Genomic DNA, 24,746 nt, shown 5'->3' on the forward strand with positions numbered 1-24,746 from the left:
GGTCATTGTCCATTTGGAAGACCCATTTGCGACCAGTCGTTAACTTTCTGACTGATGTCTTGAGATGTTGCTTCAATATATCCACATTATTTTCATGATGCCATCTATTTTGTGAAGTGCACCAGTCCCTCCTGCAGCAAAGCACCCCCACAATATGATGCTGCCACCCCCGTGCTTCATGGTTGGGATGTTGTTCTTCGGCTTGCCAGCCTCCCCCTTTATCCTCCAAACATAACGATTGTCATTATGGCCAAACAGTTTCATCAGACCAGAGGACTTTTCTCCAAAAAACACTATATTTGTCCCCATGTGCAGTTGCAAACCGTAGCCTGGCTTTTTTATGGTGGTTTTGGAGCAGTGGCTTCTCCCTTGCTGAGTGGCCTTTCAGGTTATGTCGATATAGGACTTGTTTTACTGTGGATATAGATACTTTTGTGCCTATTTCCACCAGCATCTTCACAAGGGCCTTTGCTGTTCTGCGATTGATTTGCACTTTTCGCACCAAAGTACGTTCAACTCTAGGAGAAAGGACACGTCTCCTTCCTGAGCGGTATGACGGCTGCGTGGTCCCATGGTGTTTATAGTTGTGTACTATTGTTTGTACAGATGAACTTGGTACCTTCAGGCGTTTGGAAATTGCTCCCAATGATAAACCAGACTTGGAGGTCTACAATCTTGACTGATTTCCTTTGATTTTCCTATGATGTCAAGCAAAGAGGCACTGAGTTTGAAGTTAAGCCTTGAAATACATCCACAGGTACACCTCCAATTGACTCAAATTATGTAAATTAGCCTATTGGAAGCTTCTAAAGCCATGACATACTTTTCTGAAATGTTCCAAGCTGTTTAAAGGCACAGTCAACTTAGTGCATGTAAACATCTGACCAACTGGAATTGTGATACAGTGAATTATAAATTAAATAATCTGTCTGTAAACAATTGTTGGTAACATTACTTGTGTCATGCACAAAAGTAGATGTCCTAACCAACTTTGCCAAAACTATAGTTTGTTACCAAGAAAATGGGTTGTATTTAATCTTCCAACTTCAACTGTATATTGTTATTTCACTGCTGCTCTTTTAATTACTCATTACTATTATCTCTTATTCTTATCTATTTTTTTTACCTTTCTAGCGCTAGCGGAACCCCTTGACAACATTCCGGTGAAAAGGCAGCACGCGAAATTCAAAAAATATTTTTTTGAAATATGGAACTTTCACACATTAACAAGTCCAATAGAGCAAATTAAAGATAAACATCTTGTTAATCTACCCATCATGTCCAATTTCAAAAATGCTTTACAGCGAAAGCACAACATATGATTATGTTAGGTCATAGCCAAGTCGAAAAAACACAGCCATTTCTAATTTTTTTCAATCAAATTAAATAATTTACCTTTGATGATCTTCGGATGTTTTCACTCATGAGACTCCCAGTTAGACAGCAAATGTTCCATAAAGAATATTTTTATAGCCGAAATATCTCAGTTTCTTGTCCACGTTTTGTTGAGAAATCCACCGGAAATTGCGGTCATGACAACACCGACAGAAACATGGCAAACATGGCAAACAATTGGCTTTTCAGTAGGAGCGAGAGGAACAATGCTTTGTCTATTATGCACAAATCACTCAGAGTCACCACACCTGACCACTGACGCAATGTTGTCGTTCACGCTCATTTTTCAAAATAAAAGCCTGAAACTATGTCTGTAGACACATTAGGGAAGCCAAGGAAAAAGGAATCTGGTTGATATCCCTTTCAATGGGCAATAGAGATGCATAGAAAGACAGGGGTTTCAAAATAAGAGTCACTTCCTGATTGGATCTGCAATATCAGTACTGTTATACTCACAGACAATATTTTTACAGTTTTGGAAACTTTAGAGTGTGCTAAGATGTCAATTATATGCATATTCCAGCATCTGGTCCTGAAAAATAGCCCATTTACTAGGGATGTTATTTTTCCAAAAATGAAAATAGTGCCTCCTAGTTTCAAGAGGTTAAGAGTGTGCTCCTAATCTCAGTTCGTTACTTGTATAAAAGACACCTGGGGGTCAGAAATCCTTCTGATTGAGAGGGGTCAAATACTTATTTCCCTTATTAAAATGCGAATCAATTTATATCATTTTTGACATGCGTTTTTATCAATTTTTTTGTTTGTTGTTGTTATTTGTCTCTCACTGTTCAAATAAACCTACCATTAAAATTACACAGATTATTTCTTTGTCAAAAGTACAAAATCAGCAGGGGATCAAATACTTTTTTCCCTCACTGTGTTTTGTTCGATAATGTGCATATTTATATAAAAACATCTGTTTACATTGGTGCCTTACCTTTTGATTCCAAAACATCTGGTGATTTTGCAGAAATACTCATAATAAACATTGATAAAAGATACAAGTGTTATTCACAGAATTGGTGCCTTACGTGCAGTAATGTTTTGATTCCAAAACATCTGGTGATTTTGCAGAAATACTCATAATAAACATTGATAAAAGAGGTTATTCACAGAATAAAAAATAGACTTCTCTTTAATATGTCAGATTTTTTTTTAACTCTACGGAAAAAGCATAATCTGAGAACGGTGCTCAGAACCCAAAACAGCCAGAGGAATATCTGCCATTTTGGAATCAACAAAGTTAAAAACAACACAATAAATATTCACTTACCTTTGATGATCTTCATCAGAGAGGCACTCCCAGGAATCCCAGTTCGACAATAAATTAAGGATTTGTTCCATAAAGTTCCATCATTTATGTCCAAATAGCCACTTGTTGTTAGCGTGTTCAGCCCAGTAATCCATCTTCACGAGGCACAGGCACATCATCCATGTCAAACAATGTATGGAATCAATCTTTAGGATGTTTTTAACATAAAACATCAATAATGTTCCCACCGGAGTATTCCAGACTACTGACTCAGAGGTCTAATGAGCCCCTCCTTTATAGCAGAATCCTCATTCAAGTTTCAAAAGACGGTTGACATCTAGTGGAAGCTGTAGGAAGTGCAACTTTATCCCATATCTCAATGTGTATTCGGTAGGCCAAGCTTTGAAAAACTACAAACCTCAGATGTCCTACTTCCTGGTTGGATTTCTCTCAGGTTTTCGCCTGCCATATGAGTTCTGTTATACTCACAGACATCATTCAAACAGTTTTAGAAACTTCAGAGGGTTTTCCATCCAATACTAATAATAATATGCATATATTAGCATCTGGGTCAGAGTAGGAGGCAGTTCGCTATTCATCCAAAAGTGAAAATGCTGCCCCCTATCACAAAAAGGTTAAACTGCATTGTTGGTTTGGGGCTCGTAAGTAAGCATTTCACTAAGGTCTACACCTGTTGTATTTGGCGCTTGTGACTAATAAAATTTGATTAGATTTGACACATAGAAATTCATTTTCTTAGGGATTAATCATGCAAGCACATTACCTTTTTATTTTGTTTTATTGCGGCACAGCGTCAGTGAGATTCAAACCTATAATCTTCTATTCTCTATTCATGGAATCAGTCCACTGCAACAACCAGGATGGAACTAGCATGACATGTTCATTTTTGTCTATTCAAACATTTCAAAGGAGACACACTACATTTACATTTGAATCATTTAGCAGACACTCTTATCCAGAGCGACTTATAGGAGCAATTAGGGTTAAGTGCCATGCTCAAGGGCACATCGTCAGAGTTTTCACCAAGTCGGCTCAGAGATTCGAACTGCCAACCTTTCAGTTACCGGCCTAACGATCTTAACCCGCTAGGCTACCTGCCACCCAGCACTCATTAAGATCAGGTGTGGCCAAATAGTGGGCGTGGCCAACACACCTGAACACACTTAACAAGATAGAGGATTGAGATGTGTTGACGCTGAGGACAGAATGTATATGTTTTTAAATAACATTCTTAGAACCTTAGGTCTTTGAACGTTACTAATGTTTTCTTGTGTTTTTATAGAAAGTTTTCTTAATGTTCTGAGAACATGACTTTAAATAGAACCATGTGGAAACCTGTAGGAAACGTTATGCTGTTGTACTGTAATTCCCACATCAGAAACATATGGTTCTCAGAACGTTATGTGTTAGCTGGGTATCCTGTACCTTTCCCAGAACATTGTGGGAAGGTTGTATGAAAAATGACCCCGCTCTCATAAAATATGGTTCTGTGCTGCTGGTCCTGCTGTTCTGTGTTTCTGTGACTAGTGTGCTTTATGTGTAATTTGTGTATGGGGGTGTAGTGGCAGGGGGGTAGAGGAAGGGGCTACGCTGCTATCTAGACTTTAATCTGTGAAATGAAGACTATGTGTGGCAGATGTTGGTGAGGTGGTTAGGGGGTGGTGTGTGTGTGTGCCATACGTTTAATGTAATAGTTTAGTACTCAGTTCAGCCAGAGGAAATGTTTCCATGTATTTTCATTAAACTTCAATGATCATTGGAACAAAAGGGAATTTCTTGCCATTTCAGGCCCATTTCCAAACAGCACATTAACAGTCAGAAAAAAGCAGCCCCGGGACTCATTTGAATGTGCCAAGACGTGTATTTTTTTTTTACACTTCATTTGAGAGTATTACAGAGAGTTAAGTGCCCAGGACCCACCAACCTCCCAAGCTAGAACTTGGCAAAGCAGCACATTAAGTTGTGTTGCGTCAGATGCTTTCCTGGAAAATCTATTTTCTTGCCAAATACTTCCAGGTATATTATTATATTATATTGTAATTGATCAAACTGAAACTCACTCACTCTGCCGTGGACTATAGTTAGACTACGACCACACTGGGGGATGGAGGAGTGACCAGGTACTAGGAATGGAGCATGTGGGTCTGGACAGAGGAGATGTAATCTTTGTTTTAGTCTGTAAGTTGTTCGTATGTTTGTATTTGGTGTAAAAAAAAGTGTGTGTGTGTGTATTAGTACTTTTAACTATTGTCCCGTCACCTGTTTATTTTCATATATATATGCAGACACATTGAGCTTTTCTGTCCAAAATTATATATATAGAATTTTGGACAGAAAAGCTCAATGTGTCTGCATATATATATGAAAATAAACAGGTGACGGGACAATAGTTAAAAGTACTAATACAACCCACGCAGATCGATCAAGATGGCGAAACACAAATATAGGGACAAAGTGGAAGAACAATTCAGCAGGTTGGTCATGTGGCATGGGCTCCTAACGATCACGGATTACAAAAAGAAAGTTCGCTACATCGCGGTCACCAACACCGCCCTACCAGACGAGCTAAACACCTTTTTCTCACACTTCAAGCACAACAACGACTGAGCAGCCAAAGCCCCTTGAGGATAATGAGGGCTACGTACTGACGGTCTCCACAGAGGACGTATGGAAGTCTTTCAAACCCTCTCTTAAGGTCTGCCGGGCCAGATGGCATCTCTAGCTGTGTCCTCCTGAGCATGTACAGACCAGCTGGCTGTTTTGTTCTCTGACATTTTCAATCTCTCTCTAGTGAAGGCTGTTATCCCCACCTGCTTCAAGATGTCCACTATCCCAGTGCCCGTGAAAGGGAAAGTAACCGAAATGACTACTGACCCGTAGCCCTCACTTCCTTCATCATGAAGTGCTTAGAGAGGCTAATCAAAGACCATATCACCTCCTCCCTCCCTGACACACTCAACCCTCTCCAATTAATCTACTGCCCTGACAGATCCACGAACGAAGCAATCGCCATATTACCGCACACTGCCCTCACCCACCTGGACAAAAGGAATGCATATGTGAGGATGCTTTTCTTCGACTACAGCTCTGCTTTCAATACCATAGTGTCTTCTTAGCACAAAGCAAACGGCCCTGGGTCTGAACTCCTCCCTATGCAACTGGGTCCTGGACTTCCTGACAGTCCACCCCAAGGTGGGGAAGGTAGGCAAAATTACCTCCGACACTGATTATCAACTCAGGGGCCCCACAAGGGTGTGTCCTCAGTCCCCTCTTTTACTCCCTGTATACCCACAACTGACTGGCCTCACAGTTCCAACTCCATTATCAAGTTGGCTGACAACATGACAGTAGTAGGCCTGATCACCAACAACGACTAGACAGCCTACAGGGAGGAGGTAGGCACTCTGACGGACGTGGTGCCACGTCAACAACCTCTTCCGCAACATCAGCAATACAAAGGATCTGATTGTGGATGAACCAGGCTGGACACACCCCCATCCTCATCAACGGAATTGCCACGGAGACGGTCAAAAATATCAAGTTCCTCATTGGATTCATCTCAGAGGATCTCCCTCGTCCGCCTCCTGCCCTGAATAGCCACCAGCTACTGACTATTAACCTCTAATCTGAACCTGGAATTTTGGACAGAAAATCTCAATGTGTCTGCAGCCTTCTCAGTGTTTTTCCCAGTGACTAAACAGACGGTCACAAACTTATTTTCCGTCAACTTTTTTTTCCCACTTCTTAAATTGACTAAGCTTCTTTTCATTTAAAAGAATATGGAACATGAAAAAAATATTTCTGCTGAGGCGCACTTTGAATATGCTAGACCTGCCCACGTGTACTTTTCCTCTGCCATCAAAATGTGTGACAAACAGGAAATCAGACGTTTAATTGCCATCGTTAAAAAGAGGGAGATTTCAGCTTTCCAGTGCTATCACGTTTATTTCTCAACTCCTGCAGTTGCATCATTTTAAACATGCACATCAGCTACAACCAGAGTTTCGAGGTTTAGGCAGAATGACATCTTTAAAGGGGCAATGGCGTACTTTGTAATAATATTTAAAATATATATATATATATATTTAAAATTATTATTCATAATGAATAAATTATTAAATAAAATATATTGAAAATTCTAAAATAATACTTGTGGTATTGTTAAAGATATTGATATAGGCCAACTGATTAAAGTGTTGACAATGGAGTAGTGGACTGCTGTTCATTTAGTTAGCAGACTCTTCAAAAAGAAATCTGTAGCTCAGTTGCTAAACAATACATTTTATGAATAAATGACATACTGCCATTCACGAAGAGATTCGAAAATACTGAAATTCCTTCAGTGATTTAACTGATATTTAAAACAATGTATATACAAAAATGCAAAATATAAAGAACAAATTGTGTCAATTCATTTAGTAAAACTGTACATGTGACTTTAATCTCAAGAGAAGATGGATTTAATGTTAAAGGATTCATGTTTTCTTACTTAGAAAATAGTCCTGAACATAGTGACCTGGACCATATCCAAAACAACTAACAATACACTGAATTCATACATCTTCAGTCATTTTTTTGTAAAATCACAACTAATTTCACCAATCTGGGAGGTAAACTCATTAAAGTATTTAAACATTTAGCTGTGTATTTAGGATGGAATTAAGGCGTTAGAATTTATCAGAGGCCACCAAAAGAGAGCTTGTTAGACAACAATATTAGACAACCCCTTAGACAGCCCAGAACGCCCTGACTAGCTACCTTTTCTATTTGGCTGGCTACTCTGTGTACTGCCTTATATTGACAGTGTTTTCTCTGTTTCCCACTTTCACCTTCTCCCTCTCTCTCCCTCTCTTTCTCTCTCTTTCTGCTCCCCCCCCCACTCCAGACTATATAGATGGAGACGGTGGCTGGAGTAACTGGTCTCCATGCAGTGTAACCTGTGGGAACGGGAACCAGAAGAGGATCAGGTCATGTGGTTACGCCTGCAGCGCCACAGAGTCACGCACCTGTGACATGCCACCCTGCCCAGGTGAGGAGGGAGGGTGTGTGTGTGTGTGTGTGTGTGTGTGTGTGTGGATCCAGGGTTGTAATCATTAGTCCAAACCCGTAGAAAACAGTTGTGATGAAAGCAAGAGTTTTTATTGGACAAATTCAGGTAGGTCCCTCCCCATTTGGTTGTGTTTGGTTCCTAGTGAATTCCTGGTCATCAGTTAAATGTTCTTTTTAAAGCTGTTTTCTACTTGAATTGACATCTGCAGCATTTACAGCCAACGTGATCTTTGTGAACGTCGGGGTAAATTGCCTTTAAAAGTCTATCGCTACTCTTCCTGGGGTTTATTAAGGATCCCCATTAGTTCCTGCCAAGGCAGCAGCTACTCTTCCTGGGGTTTATTAAGGATCCCCATTAGTTCCTGCCAAGGCAGCAGCTACTCTTCCTGGGGTTTATTAAGGATCCCCATTAGTTCCCGCCAAGGCAGCAGCTACTCTTCCTGGGGTTTATTATGGATCCCCATTAGTTCCTGCCAAGGCAGCAGCTACTCTTCCTGGGGTTTATTACGGATCCCCATTAGTTCCTGCCAAGGCAGCAGCTACGCTTCCTGGGGTTTATTATGGATCCCCATTAGTTCCTGCCAAGGCAGCAGCTACGCTTCCTGGGGTTTATTATGGATCCCCATTAGTTCCTGCCAAGGCAGCAGCTCCTCTTCCTGGGGTTTATTAAGGATCCCCATTAGTTCCTGCCAAGGCAGCAGCTACTCTTCCTGGGGTTTATTAAGGATCCCCATTAGTTCCTGCCAAGGCAGCAGCTACTCTTCCTGGGGTTTATTATGGATCCCCATTAGTTCCTGCCAAGGCAGCAGCTACTCTTCCTGGGGTTTATTAAGGATCCCCATCAGTTCCTGCCAAGGCAGCAGCTACTCTTCCTGGGGTTTATTATGGATCCCCATTAGTTCCTGCCAAGGCAGCAGCTACTCTTCCTGGGGTTTATTAAGGATCCCCATTAGTTCCTGCCAAGGCAGCAGCTACTCTTCCTGGGGTTTATTATGGATCCCCATTAGTTCCTGCCAAGGCAGCAGCTACTCTTCCTGGGGTTTATTATGGATCCCCATTAGTTCCTGCCAAGGCAGCAGCTACTCTTCCTGGGGTTTATTATGGATCCCCATTAGTTCCTGCCAAGGCAGCAGCTACTCTTCCTGGGGTTTATTACGGATCCCCATTAGTTCCTGCCAAGGCAGCAGCTACGCTTCCTGGGGTTTATTATGGATCCCCATTAGTTCCTGCCAAGGCAGCAGCTCCTCTTCCTGGGGTTTATTATGGATCCCCATTAGTTCCTGCCAAGGCAGCAGCTACTCTTCCTGGGGTTTATTATGGATCCACATTAGTTCCTGCCAAGGCAGCAGCTCCTCTTCCTGGGGTTTATTATGGATCCCCATTAGTTCCTGCCAAGGCAGCAGCTACTCTTCCTGGGGTTTATTATGGATCCCCATTAGTTCCTGCCAAGGCAGCAGCTACGCTTCCTGGGGTTTATTATGGATCCCCATTAGTTCCTGCCAAGGCAGCAGCTACTCTTCCTGGGGTTTATTATGGATCCCCATTAGTTCCTGCCAAGGCAGCAGCTACGCTTCCTGGGGTTTATTATGGATCCCCATTAGTTCCTGCCAAGGCAGCAGCTACTCTTCCTGGGGTTTATTATGGATCCCCATTAGTTCCTGCCAAGGCAGCAGCTACTCTTCCTGGGGTTTATTATGGATCCCCATTAGTTCCTGCCAAGGCAGCAGCTACTCTTCCTGGGGTTTATTATGGATCCCCATTAGTTCCTGCCAAGGCAGCAGCTACTCTTCCTGGGGTTTATTATGGATCCCCATTAGTTCCTGCCAAGGCAGCAGCTACGCTTCCTGGGGTTTATTATGGATCCCCATTAGTTCCTGCCAAGGCAGCAGCTACTCTTCCTGGGGTTTATTATGGATCCACATTAGTTCCTGCCAAGGCAGCAGCTCCTCTTCCTGGGGTTTATTATGGATCCCCATTAGTTCCTGCCAAGGCAGCAGCTACTCTTCCTGGGGTTTATTATGGATCCCCATTAGTTCCTGCCAAGGCAGCAGCTACGCTTCCTGGGGTTTATTATGGATCCCCATTAGTTCCTGCCAAGGCAGCAGCTACTCTTCCTGGGGTTTATTATGGATCCCCATTAGTTCCTGCCAAGGCAGCAGCTACTCTTCCTGGGGTTTATTATGGATCCCCATTAGTTCCTGCCAAGGCAGCAGCTACTCTTCCTGGGGTTTATTATGGATCCCCATTAGTTCCTGCCAAGGCAGCAGCTACGCTTCCTGGGGTTTATTATGGATCCCCATTAGTTCCTGCCAAGGCAGCAGCTACTCTTCCTGGGGTTTATTATGGATCCCCATTAGTTCCTGCCAAGGCAGCAGCTACTCTTCCTGGGGTTTATTATGGATCCCCATTAGTTCCTGCCAAGGCAGCAGCTACTCTTCCTGGGGTTTATTATGGATCCCCATTAGTTCCTGCCAAGGCAGCAGCTACTCTTCCTGGGGTTTATTATGGATCCCCATTAGTTCCTGCCAAGGCAGCAGCTACTCTTCCTGGGGTTTATTATGGATCCCCATTAGTTCCTGCCAAGGCAGCAGCTACTCTTCCTGGGGTTTATTATGGATCCCCATTAGTTCCTGCCAAGGCAGCAGCTACTCTTCCTGGGGTTTATTATGGATCCCCATTAGTTCCTGCCAAGGCAGCAGCTACTCTTCCTGGGGTTTATTATGGATCCCCATTAGTTCCTGCCAAGGCAGCAGCTACTCTTCCTGGGGTTTATTATGGATCCCCATTAGTTCCTGCCAAGGCAGCAGCTACTCTTCCTGGGGTTTATTATGGATCCCCATTAGTTCCTGCCAAGGCAGCAGCTACTCTTCCTGGGGTTTATTATGGATCCCCATTAGGTCCTGCCAAGGCAGCAGCTACTCTTCCTGGGGTTTATTATGGATCCCCATTAGTTCCTGCCAAGGCAGCAGCTACTCTTCCTGGGGTTTATTATGGATCCCCATTAGTTCCTGCCAAGGCAGCAGCTACTCTTCCTGGGGTTTATTATGGATCCCCATTAGTTCCTGCCAAGGCAGCAGCTACTCTTCCTGGGGTTTATTATGGATCTCCATTAGTTCCTGCCAAGGCAGCAGCTACTCTTCCTGGGGTTTATTATGGATCCCCATTAGTTCCTGCCAAGGCAGCAGCTACTCTTCCTGGGGTTTATTAAGGATCCCCATTAGTTCCTGCCAAGGCAGCAGCTACTCTTCCTGGGGTTTATTATGGATCTCCATTAGTTCCTGCCAAGGCAGCAGCTACTCTTCCTGGGGTTTATTATGGATCCCCATTAGTTCCTGCCAAGGCAGCAGCTACTCTTCCTGGGGTTTATTAAGGATCCCCATTAGTTCCTGCCAAGGCAGCAGCTACTCTTCCTGGGGTTTATTATGGATCCCCATTAGTTCCAACCAAGGCAGCAGCTACTCTTCCCGGTTATCCAACAACATTAAGGCAGTTATATACAATTTAAAACATTACAATACTTTTCACAACTCATTGTGTTTCCTCAGGCCACTATTGTATTACCACATATCTACAAAATCTACAAAATCCATGTGTGTCTTCACAGTCCCCACTGTTCCACTGTATTTTTATCTGGTTTTAAAATCTGATTCTCCTGCTGCATCAGTTACTTGATGTGGAATAGAGTTCCATGTAGTCATGGCTCTATGTAGTACTGTGCACCTCCCATAGTCTGTTCTGGACTTGGGGACTCTGAAGAGACCTCTGGTGGCATGTCTTGTGGGGTATGCATGGGTGTCTGAGCTGTGAGCTAGTAGTTTAAAACAGACTTCTCAGTGCATTCAACATGTCAATACTTCACACAAATACAAGTAGTGATGAAATCAATCTCTCTACTTTGAGCCAGGAGAGATTGACATGCATATTATTCATGGCAGCTCTCCTGGTACATTTAAGAGCTTGCCGTGCTGCCCTGTTTGTGGCACCTGGCCACACGACTGAACAGTAGTCTAGGTGCGACAACTAGGGGCCTGTAGGACCTGCCTTTGTTGATAGTGTTGTTAAGAAGGTAGAAACTAGGGCCTGTAGGACCTGCCTTATTGATAGTGTTGTTAAGAAGGCAGACCAGCGCTTTATTATAGATGTAGAAGTGATAAGCTCGTCTGTTACATCATTCACTGACCGTGTGTCTGTCTAAAGGTATTGAAGATGCGTTCAAGACAGCCGCCACTGAGGTCAGTCTACTGGCTGGAACAGATGAGTTCAACGCTACAGAGCTCTTTGGTGTCGGTAAGATTCTTCCCTCTTTACTCTCTTTTTATTTTCATCAGATTCATCCCTCTAGCTATGTGTCAGGTTCTTCAAACGTGATTCTATTTAGCATTAGTGTCCAACTCAGGGTTGGGATCCCATGTCTATTCAGTCAATTCCATGTCTATTCAGTCAATTCCATGTCTTTTCCTGGTCCCAATAACACACTGTGATCTGGTTCCAATAACATGCTCTGTGATCTGGTCCCAATCTGGTCCCAATAGCACACTCTGCTCTGTGATCTGGTCCCAATAGCACACTCTACTCTGTGATCTGGTCCCAATAGCACACTCTGCTCTGTGATCTGGTCCCAATAGCACACTCTGCTCTGTGATCTGGTCCCAATAGCACACTCTGCTCTGTGATCTGGTCCCAATAGCACACTCTGCTCTGTGATCTGGTCCCAATAGCACACTCTGCTCTGTGATCTGGTCCCAATAGCACACTCTGCTCTGTGATCTGGTCCCAATAGCACACTCTGCTCTGTGATCTGGTCCCAATAGCACACTCTGCTCTGTGATCTGGTCCCAATAGCACACTCTGCTCTGTGATCTGGTCCCAATAGCACACTCTGCTCTGTGATCTGGTCCCAATAGCACACTCTGCTCTGTGATCTGGTCCCAATAGCACACTCTGCTCTGTGATCTGGTCCCAATAGCACGGTCTGTGATCTGGTCCCAATAGCACGCTCTGTGATCTGGTCCCAATAACACGGTCTGTGATCTGGTCCCAATAACACGCTCTGTGATCTGGTCCCAATAACACGCTCTGTGATCTGGTCCCAATAACATGCTCTGTGATCTGGTCCCAATAGCACACTCTGCTCTGTGATCTGGTCCCAATAACACGCTCTGTGATCTGGTCCCAATAACACGCTCTGTGATCTGGTCCCAATAACATGCTCTGTGATCTGGTCCCAATAACACGCTCTGTGATCTGGTCCCAATAACATGCTCTGCCATCTGGTCCCAATAACACGCTCTGCCATCTGGTCCCAATAACACGCTCTGCCATCTAGTCCCAATAACACGCTCTGCCATCTGGTCCCAATAACCTGCTCTGCCATCTGGTCCCAATAACCTGCTCTGCCATCTGGTCCCAATAACCTGCTCTGCCATCTGGTCCCAATAACCTGCTCTGCCATCTGGTCCCAATAACCTGCTCTGCCATCTGGTCCCAATAACCTGCTCTGCCATCTGGTCCCAATAACCTGCTCTGCCATCTGGTCCCAATAACCTGCTCTGCCATCTGGTCCCAATAACACACTCTGCTCTGTGATCTGGTCCCAATAACACACTCTGCTCTGTGATCTGGTCCCAATAACATGCTCTGTGATCTGGTCCCAATAACATGCTCTGTGATTTGGTCGCAATAACATGCTCTGTGATCTGGTCCCAATAACACGCTCTGCCATCTGGTCCCAATAACCTGCTCTGCCATCTAGTCCCAATAACCTGCTCTGCCATCTGGTCCCAATAACATGCTCTGCCATCTGGTCCCAATAACCTGCTCTGCCATCTAGTCCCAATAACACGCTCTGCCATCTGGTCCCAATAACACGCTCTGCCATCTGGTCCCAATAACACGCTCTGCCATCTAGTCCCAATAACATGCTCTGCCATCTGGTCCCAATAACATGCTCTGCCATCTGGTCCCAATAACCTGCTCTGCCATCTGGTCCCAATAACCTGCTCTGCCATCTGGTCCCAATAACCTGCTCTGCCATCTGGTCCCAATAACCTGCTCTGCCATCTGGTCCCAATAACCTGCTCTGCCATCTGGTCCCAATAACACACTCTGCTCTGCCATCTGGTCCCAATAACACACTCTGCTCTGTGATCTGGTCCCAATAACATGCTCTGTGATCTGGTCCCAATAACCTGCTCTGCCATCTGGTCCCAATAACCTGCTGTCATCTGGTCCCAATAACCTGCTATGCCATCTAGTCCCAATAACCTGCTATGCCATCTGGTCCCAATAACCTGCTCTGCCATCTGGTCCCAATAACCTTAGCAAGGAGAAACAGGCACATCTTTGTTTTGCTACAACCTTAACATGCTGCACATAGCAACCCAGCAATAACGCCTGCAAAATATGTCTACGGGACCAATACGATATTTGGCAATATGCACATTGTTACGTCAAACCAATAAAGCCAGTTTTTAAATGAAATAAAGGGACCGAGCGAGAGAGGAAGAGAGTGAGAGATCCAGACTAACTAACTCTGTCTCTTCTAGACCCAGACAGCTGTAGGGAGAGATCCAGGCTAACTCTGTATCTTCTAGACCCAGACAGCTGTAGGGAGAGATCCAGACTAACTATGTCTCTTCTAGACCCAGACAGCTGTAGGGAGAGATCCAGGCTAACTATGTCTCTTCTAGACCCAGACAGCTGTAGGGAGAGATCCAGGCTAACTCTGTCTCTTCTAGACCCAGATAGCTGTAGGGAGAGATCCAGGCTAACTATGTCTCTTCTAGACCCAGACAGCTGTAGGGAGAGATCCAGGCTAACTCTTTCTCTTCTAGACCCAGACAGCTGTAGGGAGAGATCCAGAATAACTAACTCTTTCTCTTCTAGACCCAGACAGCTGTAGGGAGAGATCCAGAATAACTAACTCTTTCTCTTCTAGACCCAGACAGCTGTAGGGAGAGATCCAGGCTAACTCTGTCTCTTCTAGACCCGGACAGCTGTAGGGAGAGATCCAGACTAACTCTGTCTCTGTCTCTAATGTCTTCTAGACCCAGACAGCTGTAGGGAGAGATCCAGACTAACTCTGTCTCTGTCTCTAATGTCTTCTAGACCCAGACAGCTGTAGGGAGAGATCCAGGCTAACTCTGTCTCTGTCTCTAATGTCTTCTAGACACAGACAGCTGTAGGGAGATATTCAGGCTAACTCTGTCTCTGTCTCTAATGTCTTCTAGACCCAGACAGCTGTAGGGAGAGATCCAGGCTAACTCTGTCTCTGTCTCTAATGTCTTCTAGACACAGACAGCTGTAGGGAGAGATCCAGGCTAACTATGTCTCTTCTAGACCCAGACAGCTGTAGGGAGAGATCCAGGCTAACTATGTCTCTTCTAGACCCAGACAGCTGTAGGGAGAGATCCAGGCTAACTCTGTCTCTGTCTCTAATGTCTTCTAGACACAGACAGCTGTAGGGAGAGATCCAGGCTAACTCTGTCTCTGTCTCTAATGTCTTCTAGACACAGACAGCTGTAGGGAGATATTCAGGCTAACTCTGTCTCTGTCTCTAATGTCTTCTAGACACAGACAGCTGTAGGGAGAGATCCAGGCTAACTATGTCTCTTCTAGACCCAGACAGCTGTAGGGAGAGATCCAGGCTAACTCTGTCTCTTCTAGACCCAGACAGCTGTAGGGAGAGATCCAGGCTAACTATGTCTCTTCTAGACCCAGACAGCTGTAGGGAGAGATCCAGGCTAACTCTGTCTCTTCTAGACCCAGACAGCTGTAGGGAGATATTCAGGCTAACTCTGTCTCTGTCTCTAATGTCTTCTAGACACTTTTATTTTATTTATTTCACCTTTATTTAACCAGGTAGGCTAGTTGAGAACAAGTTCTCATTTGCAACTGCGACCTGGCCAAGATAAAGCACACAGACAGCTGTAGGGAGAGATCCAGGCTAACTCTGTCTCTGTCTCTAATGTCTTCTAGACACAGACAGCTGTGAACGCTGGATGAACTGTAAGTCTGAGTTCCTGAAGAAATACATGACCAAAGTCTCCAGCGACCTCCCCAGCTGCCCCTGCTCCTACCCCACCGAGGTGGCCTACAGCACGGCCGACGTCCCCGACCCCGCCACACGCCGGGACTTCCGCTGGAAAGACGCCAGCGGCCCCAAGGAGAAACTCGAGATCTACAAACCCATGGCCCGGTACTGCATCCACTCTATGTTAACTCTAGAGTCCACTACTCTGGCCGCACAGCACTGCTGCTACAATGACAACATGAAGCTCATCACCCGGGGTAAAGGAGCAGGAACACCCAACCTCATCAGCAACGAGTTCTCTGCTGACCTCCACTACAAGGTCGACGTCCTGCCCTGGATCATCTGTAAGGGGGACTGGAGTCGCTATAACCAGGTCAGGCCTCCTAACAACGGGCAGAAGTGCCCAGACAACCCCCTGGATGAGGATTACCTCAAACAAGTTGAGGAGGCATGGGAGTTTTAGAGCTGGAGAGATGAACATATTAAGGGAAAAAACATATGAAATATTTGTATGAATCTTGTACTTCAATTGCTGCTTCAAACCATCCAAGGCTAGAGTCCAAATGAACAGGTCTGTCTGTTGATATCAGCCAACGTGATAAAGAGACAACGTATTGCTCACATGGACACATCATTGTCCTCAACAGAGACTATGGACTTTATTTTAATGAAACCTAACTCAATGGTAATTCTAACCACTGTCGCTAGGGCTACAGGTTCGGGGGCGTGTCAGAAATATTTTTGGCTATTTTCATAACCAGAATTATTGTCTCAGTAGCAGGCGGTGGTGCTTAAGGGCTGGGTTTTGATAGCAGGCGGTGGTGCATAAGGGCTGGGTTTTGATGGCAGGCGGTGGTGCATAAGGGCTGGGTTTTGATGGCAGGCGGTGATGCATAAGGGCTGGGTTTTGATAGCAGGCGGCGATGCATAAGGGCTGGGTTTTGATGGCAGGCAGCGGTGCATAAGGGCTGGGTTTTGATGGCAGGCGGTGGTGCATAAGGGCTGGGTTTTGATGGCAGGCGGCGGTGCATAAGGGCTGGGTTTTGATGGCAGGCGGCGGTGCATAAGGGCTGGGTTTTGATAGCAGGTGGCGAGGCATAAGGGCTGGGTTTTGATGGCAGGCGGTGGTGCATAAAGGCTGGGTTTTGATGGCAGGCGGTGGTGCATAAGGGCTGGGTTTTGATAGCAGGCGGCGGTGCATAAGGGCTGGGTTTTGATAGCAGGCGGTGGTGCATAAGGGCTGGGTTTTGATAGCAGGCGGTGGTGCATAAGGGCTGGGTTTTGATAGCAGGCGGTGGTGCATAAGTGCTGGGTTTTGATGGCAGGCGGCGGTGCATAAGGGCTGGGTTTTGATGGCAGGCGGTGATGCATAAGGGCTGGGTTTTGATAGCAGGCGGCGATGCATAAGGGCTGGGTTTTGATGGCAGGCGGTGGTGCATAAGGGCTGGGTTTTGATAGCAGGCGACGGTGCATAAGGGCTGGGTTTTGATAGCAGGCGACGGTGCATAAGGGCTGGGTTTTGATGGCAGGCGGTGGTGCATAAGGGCTGGGTTTTGATAGCAGGCGACGGTGCATAAGGGCTGGGTTTTGATGGCAGGCGGCGGTGCATAAGGGCTGGGTTTTGATGGCAGGCGGCGGTGCATAAGGGCTGGGTTTTGATAGCAGGCGGCGATGCATAAGGGCTGGATTTTGATGGCAGGCGGTGGTGCATAAGGGCTGGATTTTGATGGCAGGCGGTGGTGCATAAAGGCTGGGTTTTGATGGCAGGCGGTGGTGCATAAGGGCTGGGTTTTGATAGCAGGCGGTGGTGCATAAAGGCTGGGTTTTGATGAATAAACAAGTTGATGCTACAGAATGTCGAAGGCTTGTTGACCCCTCACTGGCCAATCAGAATGGGCTCCATGGCTAAATTATGTGGTTTCTTCAAGCTGTGTATTTATGGTATTTTATGTATTGCGTTGTCATTAACTCCATTAACTCCAATGTCCGTTATAATTTGTTAAAGAGCCTACAGAAACAAAATAACAACATGTAGACCTATCCTATATTTACTAAACATAGTACATTTGTAGTAAATGTTTTTGAACAGTAATTGCTTCAATATGCACATATATTGTTAACATAGCATTCACACTGATATACAGAGAACGTATGTGAACCCTTTGAATGACCTGGATTTCTGCATAAATTGGTCATAGATTTGATCTGATCTTCATCTAGGTCACAACAATAGACCAACACAGTCTGCTTAAACTAATAACATACAAACAATTATACGTTTTCATGTCTTTATTAATCACACCATGTAAACATTCACAGTGGAGGGTGGGGAAACGTATGAGACCCTTTGTATTTAATAACTGGTTGACCCTCCTTCGGCAGCAATAACCTCAACCAAACATTTTCTGTAGTTGCAGATCAGACCTGCAAAACGACCAGGAGGAATTTTGGACCATTCCTCTTTACTCTTAACAACCTCCTTACCATCAGCCAAACACAGTATCATAACACAGTCTCCTTACCATCAGCCAAACACAGTATCATCACAACACAGCCTCCTTACCATCAGCCAAACACAGTATCATCACAACAGTCTCCTTACCATCAGCCAAACACAGTATCATAACACAGTCTCCTTACCATCAGCCAAACACAGTATCATCATAACACAGTCTCCTTACCATCAGCCAAACACAGTATCATCATAACAGTCTCCTTACCATCAGCCAAACACAGTATCATCACAACACAGCCTCCTTACCATCAGCCAAACACAGTATCATCATAACACAGTCTCCTTACCATCAGCCAAACACAGTATCATCATAACACAGTCTCCTTACCATCAGCCAAACACAGTATCATCACAACACAGTCTCCTTACCGCCAGCCAAGCACAGAGCCTTCATTTGTATCATATATGCCTCTGTAATGATCAATGTAATGATTAAAAGTAAAACTGTATAATGGATTTTGCAAGTATTCTGTCTGATAATTCTTTAAGTTTTGGGGTTAAAAAGGACAGCTTGATGTAGATTCAGAAAAAATGTGTAGATTTTTATGTTATTTTAATTTGTTTCTGATTGGTCAAAAGGAGAACTCCGGTATCTCCATTGCCCAATTGGACACTATGTTTTGAGTGACACCCACCCTGACCCATCAGAAGCTATAGGTCAGGGGTGTCTCTCTATCAGAATCGGAAAGGGTCTCTGTGCTGTGGATAATACAGTTATCCCATTGGAGCTGAGTGTATAGGGGAGGAGCAACATCAGAACCCAGAACCAAATCTTGTGTGTTAGCTATGACATGCATGTTAAGTCTGTCAAGAGTGAATTATCATGACCACGGCTCCCATCCAGAACCTGTGGCGGGATGGGTCACCATTCTACTAGTTTCCCACTGCCAGACATAACACACAGACTGGCTGTGGTCAGGGCTAGCTTTCTACCGCCCTCTCCTAAAGGTGACTTGGGCAGATATATGATATTCCGGGTCCCATATGTGATTATACACTTGTTTATTTAGAATGCACTTGTTTATTTTTGTTGTTGTTGACGAACCCGATCTGCTCTCCACTCTGACCTATGGATCTGCCCTATGGATCTGCTCTCCACGCTACCCTATGGATCTGCCCTCCACTCTACCCTATGGATCTGCCCTCCACTCTACCCTATGGATCTGCCCTCCACTCTACCCTATGGATCTGCCCTCCACTCTACCCTATGGATCTGCCCTCTACTCTACCCTATGGATCTGCCCTCCACTCTGCCCTATGGATCTGCTCTCCACTCTGCCCTATGGATCTGCCCTCCACTCTGCCCTCCACTCTACCCTATGGATCTGCTCTCCACTCTGCCCTATGGATCTGCCCTATGGATCTGCTCTCCACGCTACCCTATGGATCTGCCCTCCACTCTACCCTATGGATCTGCCCTCCACTCTACCCTATGGATCTGCCCTCCACTCTACCCTATGGATCTGCCCTCCACTCTACCCTATGGATCTGCTCTCCACTCTGCCCTATGGATCTGCTCTCCACTCTGCCCTATGGATCTGCTCTCCACTCTGCCCTCCACTCTGCCCTATGGATCCACTCTCCACTCTACCCTATGGATCTGCTCTCCACTCTGCCCTCCACTCTGCCCTATGGATCCACTCTCCACTCTACCCTATGGATCTGCTCTCCACTCTACCCTCCACTCTGCCCTATGGATCTGCCCTCCACTCTGCCCTATGGATCTGCCCTCCACTCTACCCTCCACTCTACCCTATGGATCTGCCCTCCACTCTGCCCTCCACTCTACCCTATGGATCTGCCCTCCACTCTGCCCTATGGATCTGCCCTCCACTCTACCCTATGGATCTGCCCTCCACTCTACCCTATGGATCTGCCCTCCACTCTGCCCTATGGATCTGCCCTCCACTCTGCCCTATGGATCTGCCCTCCACTCTGCCCTATGGATCCGCCCTCCACTCTACCCTATGGATCTGCTCTCCACTCTGCCCTATGGATCTGCCCTCCACTCTACCCTATGGATCTGCCCTCCACTCTGCCCTCCACTCTGCCCTATGGATCTGCCCTCCACTCTGCCCTATGGATCTGCCCTCCACTCTTCCCTATGGATCTGCCCTCCACTCTACCCTCCACTCTGCCCTATGGATCTGCCCTCCACTCTGCCCTATGGATCTGCCCTCCACTCTGCCCTATGGATCTGCCCTCCACTCTGCCCTATGGATCCGCTCTTCACTCTGCCCTATGGATCTGCCCTCCACTCTACCCTATGGATCTGCCCTCCACTCTGCCCTCCACTCTGCCCTATGGATCTGCCCTCCACTCTTCCCTATGGATCTGCCCTCCACTCTACCCTATGGATCTGCCCTCCACTCTACCCTATGGATCTGCCCTCCACTCTACCCTATGGATCTGCCCTCCACTCTACCCTATGGATCTGCCCTCCACTCTACCCTATGGATCTGCCCTCCACTCTACCCTATGGATCTGCCCTCCACTCTTCCCTATGGATCTGCCCTCCACTCTTCCCTATGGATCTGCCCTCCACTCTACCCTCCACTCTGCCCTATGGATCTGCCCTCCACTCTGCCCTATGGATCTGCCCTCCACTCTTCCCTATGGATCTGCCCTCCACTCTGCCCTATGGATCTGCCCTCCACTCTGCCCTATGGATCTGCCCTCCACTCTGCCCTATGGATCTGCCCTCCACTCTGCCCTATGGATCTGCCCTATGGATCTGCCCTCCACTCTACCCTATGGATCTGCCCTCCACTCTGCCCTCCACTCTGCCCTATGGATCTGCCCTCCACTCTACCCTATGGATCTGCCCTCCACTCTACCCTATGGATCTGCCCTCCACTCTACCCTATGGATCTGCCCTCCACTCTTCCCTATGGATCTGCCCTCCACTCTGCCCTATGGATCTGCCCTCCACTCTGCCCTATGGATCTGCTCTCCAGACCATTATCTCCGGTGTAAAACAAAACTGCATTTATTTTCTAAAGTATTTATTGATCTGTCCCTTCATTTACCAGTGTTGGGTGTGTTTATTATCTGATTGGTTAATGGCTGAATGCTGACTTGGGATGCATCTAGAAACACTCAGAAGTCAGAAACACCTAGCAACACTCAAACTTTAGCTTAAATCATTGTTTAATGTCGATCTTTGTGCCAAAGCCCCTCATCATCTCAAGTTAGGATTCAGCCCAGTAATACTCTACCCTATGGATCTGCCCTCCACTCTACCCTCCACTCTACCCTATGGATCTGCTCTCACAGTTGTTGGGAAGTTAGGAGTTAAGTTAGGATTCAGCCCAGTAATAGAGGATGCAATATGTTGCAGTTGTTGTGATATACATTTTTTTTAAATAAGAAAACAAGAAGTAGCATTTCAGAGAAAACGTGCATCCTATCTTTATGCTTTAATGTTCGTTGTGCCTGTCGACATGTGACATGAAATCCACACAGAGACTGACCAGGTGAATCCAGGTGAAAGCTATGATCCCTTATTGATGTCACTTGTTAAATCCACTTCAATCGGTGCAAATGAAGAGGAGGAGAAGAGGATAAAGAATGATTTTTAAGCCTTGAGACATGGATTGTGTATTTGTCATTCAGTGGATGAATGGGCAAGTGCCTTTGAACGGGGTATGGTGGCAGGTGCCAGGCGCACCGGTTATTGTCAAGAACTGCCATGCTGCTGGGCTTTTCACACTTCCCGTGTGTATCGAGTCCAGCACCGAAAAGACATCGAGCCAACTTGACACAACTGTTGGAAAGCATTGGAGTCAACATGGGCCAGCATCCCTGTGGAAAGCTTTCAACACCTTGTAGAGGCAGGCGACAGGTAGCCTAGTGGTTAGAGCGTCGGGCCACTAAACGAAAGGTTGCTAGATCAAATCCCCGAGCTGACAAGGTAAAAATCTGTTGTTCTGCCCCTGAACAGGCAGTTAACCCTCTGTTCCCCGGTAGACCGACATTGTAAAAAATAATTTATTCTTAACTGGCTTGCCTAGTTAAATAAAGGTTACATTTTAAAATTTTAATTAAGAGTCCATGCCCTGACAAATTGAGGATGTTCTGAGTGCAAAATGGGGAGGATGTAACTCATTATGTCCTTATTGTTTTGTCCACTCAATGTATATATTATTATAAACTGGGTGGTTCAAGCCCTGAATGCTGATTGGCTGACAGGCGTGTTATATCAGACCGAGATACCACGGGTATGACAGAATCCTTTATTTTTACATCTCTAATTACGTTGGTAACCAGTTTATAATGACGCACCTCGGGGGTTTGTGGTATATGGCCAATACACCACGGCTAAGGATACACTCTGTGTTGCATCGAACATAAGAACAGCCCAGTATATTGGCCTTATACCACACCGCCCTGGGCCTGATTGGTTAACCCATAGGAGTCTAAGCCGGGGGAGGGAGTTCTACTAAGCTATATGGAATTGTGTTAAGGTCATACCAAGGATAATTTAGCTATGTGGTTTTGAATTTGAAGAACCCATGAAGTATCAAATAATCTATACAAAATGATTTGATGAAAATCATATTTTTGGCCTTACTGCTATTAGCCCATACAGATGTATTGAATTACAGATTTACTACATTTAACAAGAGATAGTCCCCCCCCAAATAAAATAACAGTTTGTTCTGAAGTGTCTGACCTATATCAGGAGACACAATAGTTTGTTTAATTATATATATGTTTTTTACATGTATTTAACCCCATATTTATGGTACTAAACAGTCTCCATATATACTTTCACTCATTTTGAAATGGTACTGAGGGACATTCATGCGGGGCCTGTGAACAAAACAGGTGAGTCTCTCACCCCTCCACAGAGGGGTCATGTTCTGGGGGGCCTGTGAACAAAACAGGTGAGTCTCTCACCCCTCCACAGAGGGGTCATGTTCTGGGGGGCCTGTGAACAAAACAGGTGAGTCTCTCACCCCTCCACAGAGGGGTCATGTTCTGGGGGGCCTGTGAACAAAACAGGTGAGTCTCTCACCCCTCCACAGAGGGGTCATGTTCTGGGGTGCCTGTGAACAAAACAGGTGAGTCTCTCACCCCTCCACAGAGGGGTCATGTTCTGGGGTGCCTGTGAACAAAACAGGTGAGTCTCACCCCTCCACAGAGGGGTCATGTTCTGGGGGGCCTGTGAACAAAACAGGTGAGTCTCACCCCTCCACAGAGGGGTCATGTTCTGGGGGGCCTGTGAACAAAACAGGTGAGTCTCTCATCTATCCACAGAGGGGTCATAGAGCAAAACGGAGTCCACCATTGTGTTCGTGAAAGTCATCTTTTCATGGAGGGGGTTATAATAGCCCAAACTGTTGGGACACTGCAGAGAGAAGTTGGCTGATAGGCTATAACGACTTCAGACGGGTCCCAAGACGAGCAAAAACTGTTCGGACTCTACGGGCCAATTGTGTGCCGCCCTATGGGACTCCAAATCACAGCCGGTTTGGATACAGCCTGGAATCGAACCAGGGTCTGTAGTGACGACGACTAGCACTGAGATGCAGTGCCTTAGACCGCTGCGCCACTCTGGAGTCCATACATGTGACATCGGCGATGGATCTAGTATAAAGAAACGTATCTCTTAAACTGACAAACATGAAACAGGCAGGGAGCGGGTCTCGAACCCCCGACCTTCGACTGCCGCAAAAGCGGGCAGCAGAATCGATATCCTTAGCTTATAAACCCAGAGTCGTTACAGTATTATGCTAAGGGGCGCGGACACCGACTATAGAGGTTCAATTAGATAGTATATATCCATAATAATTTGATGTAACAGCATATCAGTGAGGCACAATAACAAGGGTGTAACTCCTGGCATTATAAAGGTATTTTACATCAGGATGTTTTGAATCACCTGCTGCTATTCACCTTCCTTCTAATCTGGGGATAATCATCAATAACAAAACCATCCCAAGAAGACTCCCATTTAGTTCCATTCAGTATGCCACCGAGACGCAGCCGGTCCTTTTTTGATAGGATTGTGATATTCTGTAAGGGGGAGGAAGGTGGCCCACGAAACATAACATGGATCACACTCTTTATCTTTGGATTGTCTGAGTCATTTCTCTGAGAATGTACACCACACCCACACACACACTTGGAGCAGGTGGGGCCCTCTGACCATTCCCTGTGATGAAAGAGAACATACCCTCTGTGCTGTAGTCATTGTCTTACAGAAAGCCATTCAATGCTGGCCTCATTCCTTAGAGCCTGCCTGCCTTTAGTGTTGTGTGTCTGAGCCTCAGCTGGGTTGCTGTATCAGGGTCCTGTCTCTCTTGTCACTGCCTTTCGCCAGCAGCAGGTCGCAGCACGTTCCAGCTCTGCGTCACACCCCTCAGGGAAGTCTTCCTTCTGCATAACATAACACACACTGTCTTCATTACAGCTCTCTCTTTATGTAGTGTTCTCTCTTTATGTAGTGTAGTCTCTATGTAGTGTTGTGGTGTCTC

At 45.8% G+C, this 24,746-nt stretch overlaps 1 protein-coding gene across 1 annotated transcript in view; it reads left to right on the forward strand.

Moving 5' to 3' along the window:
• The window catches only part of ism1 (isthmin 1), a 31,573-nt gene extending 12,853 nt beyond the window's left edge, over positions 1 to 18,720 (forward strand). The window contains exons 4-6 of the mRNA XM_020475348.2: positions 7,554 to 7,697; positions 11,915 to 12,004; positions 15,695 to 18,720. Of these exons, the coding sequence (XP_020330937.2) occupies positions 7,554 to 7,697; positions 11,915 to 12,004; positions 15,695 to 16,212 (752 nt within the window). The 3' untranslated portion in view covers positions 16,213 to 18,720. The remainder of the gene's footprint in view (positions 1 to 7,553; positions 7,698 to 11,914; positions 12,005 to 15,694) is intronic.
• Positions 18,721 to 24,746: the final 6,026 nt, after the last annotated feature.

This window comes from Oncorhynchus kisutch, linkage group LG25, assembly GCF_002021735.2.
Source record: "Oncorhynchus kisutch isolate 150728-3 linkage group LG25, Okis_V2, whole genome shotgun sequence".
NCBI lineage: Eukaryota > Metazoa > Chordata > Actinopteri > Salmoniformes > Salmonidae > Oncorhynchus > Oncorhynchus kisutch.